Genomic DNA, 19,180 nt, shown 5'->3' on the forward strand with positions numbered 1-19,180 from the left:
ACGATATTTTTGATTGTTCGTAGAAAGTGACTTTAAAATATTGTGAAAAATATGCGAGATATCGCGATTTCTGGAATTTCTCGAATTTTCGAACATTTCGAAAATTATTAGAAAATATTGTAGAAAAATTTCACGATAAGATACAAGATATTTTTGGATTACTCTGTCTGGACTTTGGTTCTTATTTTAATAATTAAAATGATCAATCATCTATCGTATGGGGTGGTTAGGATTAAGATAGCGATTCCAGTGACGAACGTTTATCCTTATTACGAACAATGTCAACGGAAGGACGTAAACTTCACAGAGCTGTTGAAGAGCGATAAGAGCCTGAGCTCATCGGGCTTCCAAACAAACAAAACGATAAAATGTACTCAATGGGAGTATAATTTTACGCAGATTCCATATCCTAGTATAGAAACTGAGGTGAAGTATTCACATCGTTGTCTGAATCGCATGCTTCGAAATTCTTACACTTCTGCTGCGTTCTTTGGGTCATTTCCGATCTAATCTAACCTTGTTATAGTAAATTTCTTAAGTTTAAAGAAAGTATAAGACGATAATTGTTAGTACGGATGATTCCTCGTTCCAATTTTACGCGAACGTTTTTTTCAGAGCATAAAGAACTCTTTCATTCATCGAACTGCGAGCAGAATCGAGATATAAAAATTCGAAGACCGCAGCAGGATTAAAATTATATTCTGAAAAATATGAATCTGGTTTTTCGCTGACTAACTCTTAACCTTGGTGATTAGCTAGATTGGGTATGCGACCGAGAATACCTCGTATCAACGGCGCAGGCCATCTTCTTCTGCGGATCCATCATCGGTGGTTTCCTAGTCGGTTGGATCGCCGATCACAAGGGGCGTATCCCAGCTTTAATGTTCTGCAATGGTATCGCCCTTTTTGCCTCCATTTTCACTGCCAGCGCAAATAGTTTTTGGTCATTCGCCGTCTGTAGGTTTCTCACTGGACTGGCGTTCGATAACTGTATCAACATTCCTCTGATTATCGGTAAGCCTTCTACGAAGTAGAAAGTGCGAGAGGTTCGACCGATAAGCCAATGTTTCAGTCACGCGAGAGATAACGTTAGTATGAAGTCAATGTTTCTATTACGTGAAAGATGATGTTGCGTGAGAAATTTTTGATGAATTGTTCCTCGAAGATAATTTTGACGTTGCTGTACTCGATTGAACTATACGGTTCGAGTTCTTGATTCAAGAGCTTTTGCCACCACCAGAGATGAATATATTGATTTTGTTATTGTTAAAGATCGTTTCATCGATTTTCATGTCGTCGAGGATAGTTATATCTTGATATTCTTAAATCGAGTTATACAAGGTGGTTGGTAATTGGTGGTACAAGCGGAAAGAAGTCGAAAATATAAAATACAAATTTTTTTTTTAATTCTTCCATCGAGACAACGATCTACAGTGAGATCTGTTATAACGAGACGCGATAAAGTGCACGCGTATCGAGCGAAAATTCAAAGTCGATTTTCTCGAAAACAAAGCCTCGAACGAAAAACGTTTATTCTATATTTTCGACTTCTTTTTTCGCGTAGAATCACCCCCTTTCCGCTTGTACCACCAGTTACCAACCACTCTGTATATTCGTTCGAAATGAAAATTATCACAAAATTTTCGTTTAAATACGTTACAAGCAAAACACGTGCATTATGTAGCGCTTTTTGTTATACGGACCAGCTCAAACTCGGAACATTCACGTTTGCAGAGTAAACGGATTAATTTAAAATCGGAATTATATTTATAATCTTACAATTATCCTACAATTATGTTGATGGTATCGTTCATTCGGCTCGTCATCAATTGCTCCATATTAATAATAACGGGTTTCACTCGATAAATCTTCCATGTTCTATTACTGCAACATAAAGAATAATCGTCGTTAAGTATCTTGATATAATAATCAGTTATTCCGAGAGTCATCGACGATCAATTATCCCACAGTTCTCGAATATATGGCTGTTTCGAAACGAACGTTGGTCGTGAATATCGCCTTTGGCGTATACTTCGCAGTGGCCAGTACAATTTTACCATGGATAGCCTATTATATCGCGAACTGGAGATATTTTACTTACGTTACTGCCATACCGCTGTTATCTGTCGCTATCACACCGTGGATTCTTCCCGAGAGCGCCCGGTAAGTAAACTTCTAATCGTTCGATTATTCGAATTCTCAACTTGCGCTTTGAGATTTATGCAAATTTACTTATCGATCCATATCACTCGTATTTGCTCTGTTCAAGATGGTACGTTTCCAACGGGATGATGGACAAGGTTGTTGAGAAACTACGGAGAATAGCTAGGATCAATCGTAGAAATCCAGACTCGCGTATTTACGATATATTCGTCGTAAGTTCGATCAAATAGAATTCTAGAAAGCTTACGCGAAATCATACGGTACAATACTTGAATCTGTGCTGACAGATATATTTGATTCACGTCGAAAACACACAGACTCGCGAATGTATTTTAACATGCATAGACAGGTTTTAAAAATGAAACGCGATGAAAAATGAAATATGAAATGAAACTTGACTGTCGCGATTCCATTGTGGTATTATATCGATCTCGTACAAAATTTGAAGTAAATCTGGGAATTTATATAGAAATTATAAAATATTTACAATTTACAAGTACAATCGGGGATAAAAATAAGCTGCTATAGTTAATGGAAATAGATGTGAAGAAAGTATAATCAAATTAGTATCAGCCTCATATACTTGAGTTTTATTTATTATATTTCCTTCTAATAATATGCAGATAGTTCAGCAAATGATTGAAATGAATTTTTACATTTTCTCCACTAATCCACTTAGTTTTGTTTCCGACTGTATTTCGGATCAGAAAAGTATTTAATCAACCAACCATCCATTATATTAATAAATCTCGATATCAAAAGCCATGCCGACTAATTCCATAAAACAGAATGCAAAGTGCCACTGTTCGTGCTATCTATTAATGACGAATAAAATGAAAATAAAATTTCTTTTCAGTGTGTTATGAATTTTGAACTGTGTAAGGTCTAAAGGCACGACTCGTATTATATCTTTCGTTAATTATTCTCGAAATAAATTCTTGCAGAGTAACATGGAGGCACCGGACAAAATTCAAGAATCAGCGACGCTGCTCGATCTGTTCAAAACGCCACGGTTGGCGAGAAACACTATTCTTCTAGTTGCATTCTGGCAAGTATAAGATACGAGTTCATGTTGCGAGAAAACCTTCATAAATAACCGATACAATCTTGTAGGTGTGTAATATCGAAAAATAAGGATAGAAATTTTTTTTTTCGATTACTTACAATTTATTAATATTAAATTGAATATACAAATATAAATTGGACAGAGAACGATATTTAACGGAAACTAAATGCAATACTCGTATCTATATCAAATAACTTTACAGTTATTTGATCACTCTCGTCACAACGAATCTAACACACACACTCTCTCTCTCTCTAACAACTCTATCAATTCTCACGACTCTACTCTTCAACGACTCGAAAACTCTAACGACTCTACTCTTCAACGACTCGAAAACTCTAACGACTCTACTCTTCAACGACTCAATTAGCTCTAACGACTCTACTCTTCAACGACTCAATTCGCTCTAACGACTCTACTCTTCAACGACTCAATTCGCTCTGACTCTCGCAACACAATCCTGCCCGGTCGTGCTCGTTCTTGCTCTCGTCCTCTCACACACATACACACTTTTCGGCTCACATACTCTGGCCTCTCGATTGCCATTCCTTGAAATATGAAACCGTACCTCTGTTTTGACGCTGCTTATCCTTTCTCGCGTCGCTGCTACTAGGCGCTCTTGGATGTAAACAAACCACGGAAGACGACGTACACGGTTTTTTTCTATTTTCAACCGACCTCTAATTCAAATCTATTCTACGATATTACAGGTGTTTCACCCTGATCTCTTTCGACGGTCACGTGTATTCATTAAAACTTATCCAGAGCTCGGTGTTCGTGTCGTTCTCGATCGCCTGTGCCACAGAACTTCCAGCTGGGTTATTACTCGCCCTGTTGCTCGACCGATGGGGTCGTAGACTCTGCAGATTTCTCACGATGACAATGACCTGTGTACTCAGTATCGCTGAACTTATGCTGCATTCCAGTAAATATATCGATCTGTTTATTAAAGTAAAATTAAAACGATTATAATGACATATTATTGAGAAAAATCTGAAATTAAGTTGATGATGAATGTAAAAGAATTTTGGCAACGTCGAAGGTATTAATCTTGGAAAATAATTATTTTGATGGAACTAGAATTTAGGAATTATTAGGAATTAATTTAGTGGCGAAATTGAAAGAGGTGTGCACATTTTAGAAGCAATAATTTTCTATATGTTGGTTTTCTAGAATTTGGAGATTTATAGAAGTTTAAAGTTTGTGTAAAATTTTAATTTGATTTTGATTAAGCTTCGATCGGACTATATTTTTAATTAAACTTACAATCAAGTATTGTGAACCCAGGATTAATTTTGTATTTTTTAATTTATTCCCCAGTGCTCGCGAAATTAGTAATGTCAATATTGTCGCGATTCTGTCTGAACATGGCAGCCAATGTTGGTCTTCAGTATGCAGCAGAACTTCTGCCCACGCCAGTCAGATCGCAGGGCGTATCTTTCATTCATATTTTCGGAATAGTTGCACACTCTTTGGCGCCATATATCACTGACTCGGTAAATAAATATTTATACTACTGTTATTGTTACAACATTTTTGAAACACCGCTAAGTACATCCACGTTCAACTTCTCTTTAATTTATTCCAAAAGATACAATAAGCGCTATTAGAAATTATGAAAAAGTTCTCATGTAAATTTTCTCATGAAAATGTAAAATAGTTTTTTTCTTACCTTAAAACAAGTTGTTTCCTGAAGAAGTTAAATATTATAAAAATCTGATCAAAATATTTCTCACTTTCTAGAAAGCCCGTTTTGGAAGTTGCAACCAACGCTTTTCTTTAACTGATCTTTAATCAAAAAATTGAAATTTAAAATAAAAAATGATGGAATAACTTAAGATATGAAACTATATTGGTTGAAACTTTCTAATGAAACTTTTTAAATGAGAAATACTTTGACCAGATTTTCATGGTATTTAACCTTTGCTCATATAAATTAATATTTGTTCATTAGGCTGCAATTTGGGAGGGATTTCCAATGCTCATTATCAGCACGGTATCCTTTTTTGGCGCTGCACTGGTTTTGTTCCTGCCGGAAACTGTCGGCCAGAATCTTCCTCAGACTATCAAGCAAGGCGAAGAATTCGGAAGGGACCAACATTTCTGGTCGTTGCCTTGCTACCATAAGACACACTTCAATGGACATCAACACTATCACTCCTGTGAACGATAATTATCTGATTTTTAATAATAATTCAATTAAAAAACACGAAGGAGGATTCGTGTTTTTTTAGAAGTAACAATATTACAAGCGGATCAGTCTGACGATTTTTGTACGAGAAAAAATCGGAACATATTATTTTTCTATTCTCCTACATTAATTTTTATTTTTATCGTTTACGTTTAAGAATTTGTAAGCCTTAATTCTAAAAAGAGCGAGCTTAGAAATCGTGTTCCTATATAATTTTTATTATTATCTTTTAAGAGCTTTTATAATTTTAATGCTAATTTTCACTTGCGTTACGCACGTTCGAATCGTTCAGCGGTTGGTGCTAATTTGATATTCAAAGATATTACGTAGAATAATATCGAAAATGTTACGTAAATTAATAATTACGTAATTTATTAATTACGTAAATAATAAATTAGGGAGATTTAAATTTTTGATTCCTTTAATGTTTTTAACATTTTTCACTGGAATATATTGGACAAAATCTTATTTAAAAAAATAGTACGTTTAGATAATTTGTCTTTGTGAAAAGAAACAGTTTTATATCTTTTGAACGATTATCCACGTATTTTTAACGATTATTTATCTATTCGTTATATTTTTTTGTACGATTTTAAATAACGTACAATATTAATAAAATCCAAGCTTGAAGACTTTTTAAATTATTGTTATAATTTCTTCAGCACCAACTGCTGGACTTTTATTTATCTAAAACGAGTTGAGCGTACATTTAAAAAAAAAAATAACTCTAATTGACTGTTTCTATGGTTTAGGAAGAAGAAAAAAAGAAAGGAAAGAATATTGTAAGCAAATCGTGCCATCGTATGACGATCAGTGTTCGTCGTTGTGCCAATAACAACGCAATCAATCTGAAGAAACCTATTCATAGTATTCATAATCATCACTCACGTATACATTCGCGTATACACTCACGTCCATAAGATTGATTCACCGAATAAAACTTCCATAAACCTTAATATAAGAAACAATTCTACTTTTTATTTGCACACACATCGACGAATCCCCCGAACAAAAATAAACTGCTAAATATCTCTATAATTAAATACATTAATGCTCGATGATCCTCGTTCATCATTATACGTCTAATCTAACTCCATCCTATAATTAGGAGTTCTACGATAACGATCACTTATGTTACAATGTATTAACCCTTAACAGCCGAACTTAATTATAATTAATTATAGAAAATGAAATGCTTCATTATACGGATATTTGAAGTAATATTCTGTATTATACAGGGTGTCTGGTAATTGATACTGTGATAACCAGTGGTTAGTTAATGTGGTTAATAACCAGTGGTACAGGATAATACTATGTGAAAGGATCTGTTGAAAATATAGAACGAGAGATTTTCGTACGACGTTCGAGAGAATGAAATTCTGAAGCTTTGTCAACTCGTGTTCACACGACATTCACGAAACATATTCAAAATTTATTTTCTCGAAAATACGAAGAATCATCAGTTACGAAACACTCTGTACTATATCACATTATTATATCACTATCGTATTGATAAGAAATGTCGATATTATAACTCCTTAAGACTCCCTTAATATTTATTTGCGATTCAGCTTAATATGTATTGGCCCTGTGTAATTTCAAGATTAAAAATATAAAAGAATTCATTCCTGATTACGATATCGTACGTGATTTACAAAATCATCGACCGTCAAGGGTTAAATGAGAATTCTCTCGTCCAGAATTATTTTCCAGACGATCGAATTATTATCCATTGTATCACGAGGATCGAACTAACTTGTAGCCTTGAACAATTATGTACAGTTGAATCTCTAGCGTAGGAATATTTCAAAGAATCTCAGGTTTTGAGGAACGATAGCTGATACTTGCGACGAACAGTAGTATGTCTTTTTAATCGGTAACTGAAAGCAGGGGCTAGTCTCATAAGTACGCGAATGATTCTAACGATCGAATGATTCTAGTTGCTAGAATCATTGTTTAAAGGTGGTATAACGGAGATTGTGCGCTTAAGACGAACAGGTCGGAGGATCGAAAGGAACGAGATTGGAAATATTCGCGTCTCTTCACGAATCAGAATTTTACTATTTCTAATTGAACACGTGACGGAGTTTCGATCTGTTTCAAGTAACATTTAAACCTGAGCATTTTCAAAATTAACTCATTATCTATCAATTTTTCTTCTAAAATTTGTATATAATTCTATAAATTATTTACTGCTTTTTCCATTGGATTTAAACAGAACAATTTCGGAAGAATGTCTAACATTATGTTAATATCCTTTGTATTAAAAAAAATTCCTGCTTAAAAAGATCTTACAACTTTCATTTTATAATCTCAATTGGGTATGATGGTAGCTAATGAACGCTTAGCAATTAATTGTTTTAATGCATTCCATTTTATGAATGATCAGTAATTACGGATTCAAGGATACTTATTAGAAGTAATATTCTTATTATATCTAAATATATCAAATAGAGATATTTCTCGTATTAATACTGAAAGATCATAAAAAAGAAAATATCATAAAAGAATTTCAATCTTGATGTTTCATTAGAATAATATATATATATATATGTATGTATATATTTAAATTAAATAACAGAGATCTCAGAGTTTTCAAAGCATTCAACGTGTTGATGCATAAATGGATGATGAAAAAAAGCCACGATGATCGAGCGAACGCAAAATACACTTCGGATTAAAAGTCGATCGAAACTCTCATTTCAAGTGTCGGCGATTTATGAATCACCTATATTGATACAAAGGCGATTCGTAAGAAAGGAGACAAGTTGAAAGCTTGACAATGCGCGAAGACAGCTCTCTTTTTGTGTTTCGTGTCTCGTGGCAATCCTTTGTTATTCACGGTATTTCATAGTTAAATCAATTCAACTAGAGTATTCCTTCAACGAGAAAAGAAAAAAAAGCAAGAAAAAAAAGATATAGATCTTTCTTTTCGATTTTTAAAGCGAAAGATGCATAAATACTATGGTATATTATTTCCTTATATATCGTTTCCTTTAATACGTATATCCAATACTGAATTTAATTGTACATTTACATAAGATACTTGAATCGTTTCTCATTTCCAACACTTTACCGACGTTATAGTACGCGAAATAATTACATCGCAATATGTGAACGCAACGTACTTTAAATGCCGCGTTCTTAATTCTTTAAATTTCTTCACATTTTTATACAGTCATTCCAATTAAAAAAAGATACACTTTAAAGAAAATTATCTTGTGTGCAACAAAGCTACTTCGTCGATGAAGCATCAATTAATTGCTTAAACGTATACCTTGTGTAATTTGACGATTCTTGTCTCTTTCACTGCAATAATTGATACTTCCTCCTAGTTTCTCTCAATAGCTCTCTAATCTCAATACGTTCGTAATATCTTAACATCTAACATCACACACGCAGGTTTAATAACTATATTTACAACGAATTTGGCAAGTTTCACGCCACTGGCAAGTTTTACGCCACTGGCAAGTTTTACGCCACTGACAAGTTTCATGCCATTGACAAGTTTCATGCCACTGGTAAGTTTCACCCTACTGGCAAGTTTTACGCCACTGGCAAATTTCGCGCCGTTGCCAAATCTAACCGCTATAACCTAGTACAATCCATTTTTTGAACACTGCCAGTAAACGCTGGATTTGAAAGGCCTTTCTTCTTTCTATAAGATTTTTTCAGCATTTTGCTTCTGTCAAATTGAAATAAACGATTATTAGTAAATTTATATTAACATAAGGCGGAGGAAGAATATTATAGAATCTATACTTACGAGGATATACACGGAACCCACCAGAAACTTTGTTCCTTGCCGAAGTCGTTACCCTCCTGTAGGGTTTCTGGTAATTCCTGGTTCAACGTTTCTGGCAAGCCAAGGGTCAGGAAGGCGTGTCCAAAAGACAGCAAACCGAGGGCAACCAGCGGTAAAGATGGATCAATGTCAGCCTAAATTAAACGAAAAATATTCTCCCTTTTATACGCTTCCCCTTATCCGTCACTCGCTCTACGTCTCTCTCTCGCTCTACGTCTCTCGCTCTACGTCTCTCTCTCGTCTCTCTCTCGTCTCTCTCTCGTCTCTCTCTCGTCTCTCGCTCTACGTCTCTCTCCCGCTCTACGTCTCTCTCGCTCTACGTCTCTCGTCTCTACGTCTCTCTCCCGCTCTACGTCTCTCTCCCGCTCTACGTCTCTCTCCCGCTCTACGTCTCTCTCCCGCTCTACGTCTCTACCGCTCTACGTCTCTCTTGCTCTACGTCTCCCTCTATACGTCTCCCTTTATACCTCTTTTAGACGTAATAGCGACTAATTCCGCTTTCCGCTAATTCCTTAATTTCCCTTCGATTTTCGGGAAATAAATGGATACTTCCATAAGTTCATTTTCGGTAATAACATTACACAAATAATAGTATACTTTGAGGTAAATTTATAATTCAGAACAGAATAACTCACACAATAATCGTGAGTGTCCTCGCAAATATTCCTCTTCGTATTTTCTGTATACTTAATATTTTTTTAAATATTAATAAAGAATATTGGTTAAAGACAGAATTTGAAGAAGTTGTCAATATACAAAGGATCATTGGTGTTACCTGTGTAACGAGATTTTGCAAACATTCGTTTCATTTTGAAACGAAGCTATAGTGCAGTATCGCAAACCTGTAAATAATTACAGACAATAGAAAAGTTACATTTCCTTCACAAAAAAACGAAACGGAGGAAAATATATCGAAAATCTATCTTGTTTCCGTGATTCGTAAGATCACAAGAAGAATCCATGGCCGACAAGGAACATAATTTTTCTACAAATTAAACCAACTTAAAAAAACGTATTTCAATAACAGATAATATTAGTCGTAAATTAAAAAAGAGGTTGAGTAATTTTCGGATCGTAGAAATACGATGTCGTTAACAGAAATTTCGATTCACTTACCAGATAAATAATGTAAGGTCCCAAAATGTGGGCGATATAACCGATGATATGGATCAAAGACACGCCCTGAGCCCTCACCACAGTCGGCAGCATTTCCGCTGCATATTGGAAACCAATATTCGCGGCGATATTCACCCCAAGACGCGCTATAATCGCCATGGCAACCGTTGTCGAACCTTGAATAAGTTGAGAAATATGTAAATGCCACGATCGCCGCATTCCACGCACGATACATACGCCCGATGCGCGCATGGTCCAATTAAAGATTAAATGTCATCCCTGTCGAGTATGTGACGTTGAGAAATAAATGTCAATCGTTAATGGAATAGGATTTAAAGGCGAAAAAGAAAAAGAAAAGAAGAGAAGAGGAATATTTGTATAAAAAGATTTTATAAGATTCGATTATTATTAATACTAAGTAAAATGACCGGATTGTATAATTGTAAATTCTCTATAATACGATTTTAAATAATACGGGTCTATATTATTATGTCGTTCAAGTCTGTTGTCTATAAACGATAAAAGAGAATTCGAAGGAAAGTTTTGTTGCAAGATGAGGAAATAAAAATAGTAAATTGTTTTATAACTACAACGTTCTATTCTAAATACGGATTAAAAAATGTCTATTTTCCACTCCTTAATGTCCTTGAAAACGCGGATATCCCCTAACGCTACCGCTTATCTCCTTACTATCTAACAAAAACATTATTCTTGCATCAAGCACGAGCTTTCATTTCTCAATCTCCCAAAGCTTTCGCTGGAGAATCTTCAGAAAAGCGCTTTTTAAAACGACCGTCGATCGATAAAACCGGATTTTTTCTATAAAATTCACCCCTGCTTTCTCACTGCTATTCACACGTCCCTGCTATTTTATTGAATAATATCGATTGACAAGTCATTTATCAAGAAATAAAAAAAAAAAAAAGAAAAAATGTTACCAGAGGGGGTAGCGATGGCAACGAAGGAGAAAATGCCACAGAGGAACATCGATGCGAAACCCATCCATCGTCTGCCCCATCTGTCGAGGAAAAGGGCGAGTAGAACAGCGGCCGGAAGTTCCGTGAGGGAGGCTAAAGAGAACGACGTGAAAACGTCGGGGTCCAGAAGTTTCATGTTCCAAACGTGGCCGTCGAACACCCACACCATCAGCAACCTAGAAAAAAATCAGCAGAGTCATACATAAATCACGCTGGACTTCAAGATCGTTTATTAATCCTTCGCATACTCGTTCCCTCGCGTTTGACGTTTATCGATGCTAATTATATACTTAAGCAGGTTCTTAATGACCCACATAAAATGCCCCATATACTCTCTTAATGTTCATTCGAGTAGTTTGTATGTAGTTTATGGTAATTTGTGTCTATTTTAATACTGGTTTTATAAAGACAGGGAAGTAGCGTCGAGGCTGATTGGTAACTTGGTTGAATTAACGGTATAATATGACTGGAATATCGTGAGGCTGAGAGTTAAGAACATATTCTTAGTTAATTTTATTTTAGGAAATGCAGGATGATTCAGAATTATCGTAGTATTAAAAACAAAGAAAATATAAGAAACGTAAAGGAAGTATAAAATTGAATACCTTTCCTATCTACAGGGTGGTTGGTAACTGGTGATACAAGCGGAAAGCGGGTGTTGTACGCGAAAAAAGAAGTCGAAAATATATGTCGGGTTATGGTTAGAATTTTGTAACAACTCTTCACGTGAATTAGCCATTGTTTCACAAAGCCGAGATTATATTTACACGTATATACAGGACTATCACAAAGCTTAACAAATAATAAGTCTAATGAATAATAAGTTTAACGAATGATAAAGTTAGAGAATAATAAATTGTATGAATAATAAGTTTAATGAACACTATTAACAATGTCTTTGGGTTCAAACGAATCCACAGTCAACGGGATAACTCTTCACTAAACGTAAACTAATCTTGGGCGCAAAATACGATTGTTGAAAATGCTCGATGTATCACTCTCCAAAGCAATCACACGAATGCCAGCCTCGTGGAATTTTTCTCGCTGTGCGATTGCATTTGTTTTCTATACCCGTTTGAAAGCATTGAGAAGGTTCCAAACGCCGTTGCTAGGCAGTTTCTGCCTGAAGTTTGATTATTAATACAATATATGTCCCATTGTATCGACACCTCCGAGGCAACATCACACGTGGCTAGGTCCGACATATAGAATAGAATTTTTTTTTAATTTTTCCGAGCGAAAATTCAAAGTCGATTTTCTCGAAAACAAAACCTCAAACGAAAAACTTTTATTCTATATCTTCGACTTCTTTTTTCGCGTAGAATCACCCCCTTTCCGCTTGTACCACCAGTTACCAACCACTCTGTATATCTTTTCGTATATGATTATAAATTTCTCTGGTGTCTTAGTTTTTTCTAAAATAATATTGTAATCATTGCTGAGAATTTACAAGTAAAAAGTTCTAGCTGTGTAGTTTGTTCGATTGATGATGGAAAGGTTAACTTACCAATAAATGATGAGCATGATAGTGATACGACCAAGTCGTGGCAGCTTGAAGAGATGTAGAACAGTGTATTGATTATGCGATTGATCCTTCTCATTCATCGCCTTGCAACTTTTCTCAAATTCGTCGAATATTTCTTGCTTCACCTCTTTACCGTTCACTTTAGCGAAGTTTTTCAGCATCTCGATCGCTTTGTCCACCCTGCCACTGGTTATGTACCAACTACGGAAGTATATGAAATACGCAAACGTTATAAAAGCCTGTAAGAAATTTTCAAAATCATCACTTTCACCAACCTTTTGTATCGACAAACTTTTTGTGCAAATTTGAATAGAGCTGTCTAGTTACGCATCAATCATTTATTTTGCACAGCTAAAAATGTGATGGCTTATCGAGAGAAAGATGTTGACCTTGAGATGTTTTATTATGTTTTATTTACGAGACAGAGGAATCGATGTAATAACCGATCCCAAGATAGTATGTATTGCTGGATAAAATATTACCCAATTTAATTCAGCTATAATTTTGGAATTTTTATGGTCCGGTCTCAAAGGACTTTTGATGTTTAAGAGAAACTTTAACGTAAAAGAAATTTCTTATATTTCTTTGAGGACTATTTCTAAAGAATTTTCCGATGATACGAAGATACAAAAATAATCCAAAGGACGAGGTAAGATTAAATGTCTACTATACTATCGCATACTAATTTACTTACGAAATTTCTTTGTATTATATTTTTATAATGAAAAAGAAATTGGAATTAAACTACCGTGCACTTTCAGGAACAATCCATGGTCCTACAAACGCAACCACCATAGGACACGCGGTGACCATGCTGAGGATCCTCCAATTTGAGATCCAATATGCGATCCAAGGCAAAAGACTCGAGGCTGCCGCGAAATAAAGTCCAAACGACATGTTCGCTACCAGAGTTCGATATTTCGGACCGACATATTCGATCACTGAAAGAATAATTCGTGATATCGTTATTGTATTACATCGTTATAGAAATCTTCCCAAATGTTTCGTCAATTTCGTTTCTTCATTTGATATAATAATATTGTTTCCTTGTTTCCTTTAGGTTTGTCCTTTCTTCGTTTTTTACCAATCTAATTTCAAATATTCAGACTTATTTGTAGATTTTATAAATCATTAACATCGACAATGTAAGATCGTTTTGAATTAAAAAGAATTTTAAAAGGAACACTGCTTTCATCTCAATATCGAACGGAGAGTGCCTCAGTAATCGTGGTATAACCGAAGATTATTCTCCATAGGGAAATAGGTCACTCGAAAGATACAATTTCATTCAAGAAAAGTATACAGAATTAAGTATCCTGTCGTTTAAAATAAAATATCTTAAAGTATCCCTAGACACATGTAATTTTAATACCAAACTAGATATACAATTACACAACAAATTTCAAATTACGAGATATAATTCCAAAATATAAAGTTTCAGTAAAATCATTTACCATTAAATATCTTAAAATTGATATCGTAAAATTCGAATAAAAATTTGACTTAAGAAAAAACAAACCGACATAGGGCAATAAACATTTATTCAAACACGTCATAAATAGTTAATCGTTACGTAAAACGGGACCGATACCGGTGCCTCATTATTAGGTCATAAATTATAGTTTTCCTATTCTCAACAGCTTTTTCTCTCTTATAATTTTCTCGATGACTCACCGATAATGAAAAGCACGTTGAAGCAGTTATCGAACGAGGTACCGACGACTAATCTCGCCAGACAGAAGCTCCAGAAGCTGTTGCAAAACGCAGTGCCGACAGACGCGATGAAACCAACCGCGTTACACGCAACTAACGCCGGAATTCTGCCACAATGGTCGGCTATGTAACCGAATATTAAGCCTCCAAGAATGCTGCCGACGAAGAAGGCCGATTGTGCTGCTGAGCCGAGGAATGCGTGGTCGCATACCCATTCCAGCTGAAACAGAAAAGGGCTTTACGATTGCGGCTAGTTATGAAAAAACACCGCGTGGTTGGAAAATCGATAGAAGGTGAAGAGAATAAGGAAGACGACGAAAGGTCGAGTAATAAATTCCGTAGTTTTTTAATATCATCAGAATTGAGAACCTGAGTCGTAGGTTAGTTAATTGTAGTCTTTTGGTAATATTTTTAGTAATAAAATAGTAGAGGTAGTTTGCATAATTCTTGGATATGATTAGAGAATTTCTCATAGTGGAAGGAATATAAATTTGTTAAGTAGAAGATAGTATCTCCCGATTTAAGTAGGACTTTTTTAGTGATAAAATAGCAGAAATAGAAATTAGAAATAATAATAATAACAATAAATATTCGATAAAAATGTCTTGAGTCGTAAGAAGTTACCAAGTGCGTATTTATACGTTCAATTCGAAATATCTGTCTATTGTACAGTTGTAACTTTCACTTTCCGATTTATGCAATATTATATAAACGGATTCATGTTCGTGATTTAATACGCCGAGACGTACAAATAATTAAGGATGACAAGGTTAATTTTATGTTCCGCTATAAACGAGCTCTGTTAAGATGCAAACAGCATAACAAGTAATTACACCTACGTCTAAGTTCGTGCAACCAACAAGGACTTCTTTTATAATGACTGCATTATATGCTATCGTCAGCAGCTTTACGAAAGACCGTAAATATTTATAGAACGACGGTTCCAACAGTTTTAATTTAAATAAAAATTTGTTAATCGGTGTCGAAAGTTTGAAGTTACTTTATATAAAGAATATAATTTTCTCTTGTGATTTTACCTCGACAGCTATAGATTTGTATGGTATCATCGTGTGATTAAAGGTCCATCCATATTGGCATGGTTTTATTGGCCAGGATGGGTCTGCCTCTCTGATACCACTCTCCAATATGTCGGTATAGTTCACATTGTACATGTTACATCGCGAAAACGAAGTCGCACCTTCCGCCAGCAATTCCTCACTCGACGCTGGAGGGATCGATAGTGCAATCCTACATAAAACAAGAATACGTTACATTAACGATGATGAAATTTGCAAGAAGTATTTTTAAGAATACTAATTTTCCTTTGATTTTCTTATCTTTTTTTAAATAACCAAGGAAAAATGACAGCAAATGGTAGAGAGAGAGAGAAATTGGAAAAATAAGATGAAAATTCTACTCAAAAATGCGTAGTTTTTAATCCTAATCTTAAATTAGTCCAATTCCTTGAAACTTAATTCGAATCCTGTTTAAATAAAAAAAGTGACAAAAGTAATATACATAACAATATAAAAATCTATAATAATTTCTCTAATAAAGAATAACAACGATATCAGTAACAGTAATAACACATTATCTTTAATAGTGTTTACATTTTTGCATTTTTAAATTTTCTGTAAAAATAAAATTCGCATAAAAATCCGCGGCCTATTTATTATTTATAAATCTGCTGTTTCAAAAAAAAAAAAAAAAAAAAAATCAAAAATGGGAAAGGTGAAAGAATAAAACAACAGGAAAACAAAAGCACAAAATACAAAAGAGGAAAAGAGACAATGACCGTAAAAATAGGAACAAAGGCAAGAGCTGGAAGGACGATCGTTCCGTATCTGTTGCACTCCGAGGCATTCGAATTGTGTTGGGATTTAATTACCGATCGCTGCACGTATCGGTGAGTCTATTTCCAGGCAAATAAACGGTACGCGGGGAGATTCGAGAAATTCTGCGAAACGAAAAAGAATTTCCTAGCCGATCAGTTCGCGGAACACGTGAACGTCTAGAATCTGCCGGAGGTCGTCGACCAAACTGGTTTCTGGCGGGCCCCCGGAACGCTAAGAAACCGTCGATCTACAAAGCGATAGTTTCGCCTTGGCCAGGGTGATTCAATGGAAAACAAGCGTAACGAACGATTTTCCTCGTTGACGCATCGTAGAAAACCAGATCTCGCATGCGTCGTCAAGAATGGTAACACGATTCGTTGGAATCGTGCCATCCAGACTTCCTATCCTTTCACCGGTAATTCCTTACGTTCTTGAAATAGAACACGTGAAAAAGACGTTGATAATAGTATAACTATGGAATCGCGATTTCCAACTATTTTTATCTCGTCGCAAACTGGTTACAGGTATCTCTCCCACTCCCGTACGACACGATATTTACATATGCATTTACATATACAACGCGATACCTGGGTTTTCCTGATTCAATAAACACAGTTGTTTCGTGCAAGTTATCAGATATTATATTGTGGTTTTAAAGAAACAAATTGTCGCGATGCGATACGTTATCACAGCTGAGAAAATGGAAATCTCCGTGCAAGTGGAAGATTCTGTCGTCGAGAATATTTATTGCGACCTGCATGGAAAACAAACAGGCTTTCGAGAAGCCTGGTTTAAACTACGTGCACGTGACTTGAACAGATATGTACATATGCATGTAAATTGTCTCCTATAGAAGGTGGTTAATTCTAGACATCGAAAGGAACGTCTTTAATGAAAACATGTATTGATTTGTTATACGATCAACATGATTATTGACCATTTCGATCTGCCCGAGCTGAAAATGTCTATCGCGTAACAGGGTAAATTCGAACATAAAGAAACTATGTAGGATCGTTCGTTACGTATAACTCAATAATTCAAATAAGACAAATTGCACATAAAGTGTCACTTACTTTTGTTTGTCTGTGAGGTTCCATCGTTCGAGTTCCGGAACGGTACACCAGTGTTCAGCTGGTAATAGCGTGATGAAGAACTGCGTGAAGTAGAGGAACGCGTAGACGAAGGTGAAGGGCAGGAGCATGATGAAAAGGAACCATTGGTAGCGGCTGGCCTCGCCAACGTACGGTAGTATGTCGTCGAAGGTTTCGATCTTCGGACGTTCGCCCTCCTCGGCTTTTACGGACTCCACCATGACTGTCATTATCTCGATATCTGCGAATCAATGATCCTCGATCACCTACTTAACCCGAATTACACGTTACGAGGATACTAAGTTTAAGGTGAATGGGGTATTATTAGGTCGTCGAATAAATTCGTGTTGCAATGCGTTCATACCTTTTTATGTGTTTTACGAATACAGATCGATAAACGATCAAGGTGATCGATCTTATGATATACAGTGTCTCACGGAAGTACTCGAACACTTTCATATCACGAAACGTTCTATAATTTCGTTAGCACTCTAACGAGATACGATTATCGAGATTATAATAGTAAAATTTGGAATCAATCTGAGATTGTATATTGAAGATATATATACATGAGACAATGTATATATATTTCGCAAATATATATGTTAAATGAAAAATTAATATGTATATAACACATGATGATGATTTTACTACGTACATCGTGGCTTATTATTCTTATTAATTTAGCGAATAATTGACTGCTCAAATACTCTGATAATTTTTATATATAAAATAACAATAATATGTTTCCAATAAATATATGAAATTTCTATATACACGTTTAGATCTGTTTCAAATTTTCTCAATGTAATTACGACGATCGTGTCTCACTTCAGTGTCAATGAAATCTCAAAGTGTCTCGTATAAAAATCACCAAAGGTTTGTTTAAGTGCCCGAGTACTTTCACGTGAGCGACTGTTGTTTTAGTAGCAAGTTCTCTTATGTCTATTTCTTCGTTACATTTAGCCGGATAATTTCTCATGTTTATCAACGTGTTATGATGTTTCTCTTATTAAGCGGAGAAATCTCTTCTTCGCTAAATTTTCTTAAACGGGTTCAAGGTGAGGTGAACCACATTGTTGAAATCAAGATGAAGAAGATGAAATCTAAAGTCGAGATGAAAGGAAGTAGATGTTTGTATTGTCTAGATATATTGCCATGCTACTTTTTGACACGATATAATCTTAGGTAAAGGCTAATTCAAGGTGATACAGAGTGTACTGGAAAAAGTGATTTGAATTTGCTAGAGAGGAAGAGAAAAGGAAAGATCCTTGAACATTTTTGCAAGGTTATTGCAAAATGGAGGATACTATCGAAGGCTTATTGCTGTCACTTGTACGTTCTAACTGGAGTGTCCTTTAAATAATTTGCTTCTTATTAGATCCTTTTTGCAAATAGGAAGATAATATTTTTGGGACGTGAGAATTGTTAAATAAAAATGTAATGTAATCAGATGTAAATTGTCATTGGAATAGAAGAGTTTGTTTAGAAGAAATGATCATGAAATACACAAAATGTATCATGCGTAATGTGTAAATAATAATTAATTCCAAAGACAATTAATGAAAATTTTAAATAACAGAGCACCATACCTCCGGTTCCTGCTTATTTTGACACTGTGCAGAATGTCACACGATTGTTGCCTTTTTTTTTAAAGATTATTCAGTTAAGAAACAAGCACCAATAAAAAAGCAATTA

At 35.1% G+C, this 19,180-nt stretch overlaps 2 protein-coding genes across 3 annotated transcripts; one reads left to right on the forward strand and one right to left on the reverse strand.

Moving 5' to 3' along the window:
- Nucleotides 1-198: 198 nt before the first annotated feature.
- LOC117238679 (organic cation transporter protein-like) lies at nt 199-5,469 on the forward strand. Its single transcript, XM_033503791.1, has 8 exons — nt 199-426; nt 756-1,014; nt 1,971-2,163; nt 2,270-2,375; nt 3,108-3,211; nt 3,940-4,154; nt 4,550-4,725; nt 5,184-5,469. The coding sequence occupies exons 1-8, from the start codon at nt 199-201 to the stop codon at nt 5,400-5,402; spliced, it is 1,500 nt and encodes a 499-aa protein (XP_033359682.1). The 3' UTR covers nt 5,403-5,469.
- A 2,936-nt stretch (nt 5,470-8,405) lies between these two features.
- Nucleotides 8,406-17,748, reverse strand: LOC117238678 (carcinine transporter-like). 2 transcript variants are annotated; one of them, XM_033503789.1, is made up of 9 exons: nt 17,465-17,748; nt 15,594-15,804; nt 14,518-14,776; nt 13,592-13,784; nt 12,826-13,044; nt 11,280-11,494; nt 10,342-10,517; nt 9,187-9,359; nt 8,406-9,105 (listed from the first exon to the last, which is right to left on the reverse strand). In XM_033503789.1, exons 1-9 carry the CDS (start codon nt 17,710-17,712, stop codon nt 9,009-9,011), a joined length of 1,791 nt encoding a protein of 596 aa, XP_033359680.1. In that variant the 5' UTR covers nt 17,713-17,748; the 3' UTR covers nt 8,406-9,008. The 2 variants fall into 2 exon arrangements, with proteins under 2 accessions (XP_033359680.1, XP_033359681.1); XM_033503790.1 differs by lacking the exons at nt 8,406-9,105; nt 9,187-9,359 and adding an exon at nt 10,129-10,210 and having other exon boundaries at nt 17,465-17,741.
- Between the last annotated feature and the right edge of the window lie 1,432 nt (nt 17,749-19,180).

Source organism: Bombus vosnesenskii, unplaced genomic scaffold (assembly GCF_011952255.1).
Source record: "Bombus vosnesenskii isolate JDL3184/JDL3185 unplaced genomic scaffold, Bvos_JDL3184-5_v1.1 scf7180000013583, whole genome shotgun sequence".
NCBI lineage: Eukaryota > Metazoa > Arthropoda > Insecta > Hymenoptera > Apidae > Bombus > Bombus vosnesenskii.